This window comes from Penaeus monodon, chromosome 19 (genome assembly GCF_015228065.2).
Source record: "Penaeus monodon isolate SGIC_2016 chromosome 19, NSTDA_Pmon_1, whole genome shotgun sequence".
Lineage (NCBI taxonomy): Eukaryota > Metazoa > Arthropoda > Malacostraca > Decapoda > Penaeidae > Penaeus > Penaeus monodon.
In genome coordinates, this window is record NC_051404.1 from 4,961,761 (window position 1) to 4,962,688 (window position 928).

Sequence of the window (928 nt, forward strand, 5' to 3'; positions counted from 1 at the left end):
GACATGTCATTAAAAGTCAGTAGCTTCGTGGGACATATTTAGTAACAGGTTTGACATTTCTTTCTTGTAGATAGCAATAAATTAAGGCCCTGAATTATTATTATTTTTCTTCTACTCACAGCCTCGGCAGCCACTCTTATCAACATTCGCAACGCACGAAAACACTTTGAGAAGCTTGAAAGAATGAGTCAGGGGCATCTTCCTCTGTCTAGATAAGTTATTGGATGTAGGAATGCTGTAAATATTCCTCTTTTTTATTATTGAAAGTGTAATAATTTGATAAATTTCTATAAGTAGTTTTAAGCTGCTATATTGACATAATGCCATATTAAAGTATAAATGATCCTCTTTTTGTTATTTATCATTTAGAAGAGTATATTTGTGAACATTGACGTCATATCTGTCTTTGGCAAGTTTTAAAAGTTTTATAAATGTGTGGCCTATATATTAAAGCCATTATTCAGCAGCTGTTTGAAAGATTTGCTCTAAATGGCATTTCTGCTCTAATGTCTTTCAACAGACATGCTCATTATTTTTATTGCAATGCTTGACTTTGAAGTTAATGTTGCTTTTGTCTCCAAAAAAACACCTTTTTTTCACTGTTGCTCATTTAAAAAATTAAAAGGATTATAATGAAATGTACTGTATTTTGATTTCAGTCCAATACAAGTTGGATGCAAAGGCTGGGGATAGTATAAGTTAGGACAGGTCATACAAAAAAGAACTCTACAAATTATCTGGGGTCATATACCATGTAAGAGAGGCTTTCTATTCATTTTTTATATTTTGATTAAGATTAAAGCACTAATAACTACCCTCTTTTAGAATTGATAGATAATAATCAAAAGTATCCTTTCCATGACAGACTTACAGGAAAAAAATATAAAAATATATTATGTAAAATTGGCAATAAATATACATTGCTTTA

At 30.4% G+C, this 928-nt stretch overlaps 1 protein-coding gene across 2 annotated transcripts in view; it reads left to right on the forward strand.

Annotated features, from left to right (window-relative positions):
- LOC119585006 (ras-related GTP-binding protein A) overlaps positions 1-638 on the forward strand; it is a 12,659-nt gene extending 12,021 nt beyond the window's left edge. For both annotated transcript variants that reach the window (XM_037933620.1, XM_037933621.1), the window contains exon 9: positions 122-638. In XM_037933620.1, coding sequence (XP_037789548.1) covers positions 122-216 — 95 coding nt within the window. In that variant the 3' untranslated portion in view covers positions 217-638. The remainder of the gene's footprint in view (positions 1-121) is intronic.
- Positions 639-928: the final 290 nt, after the last annotated feature.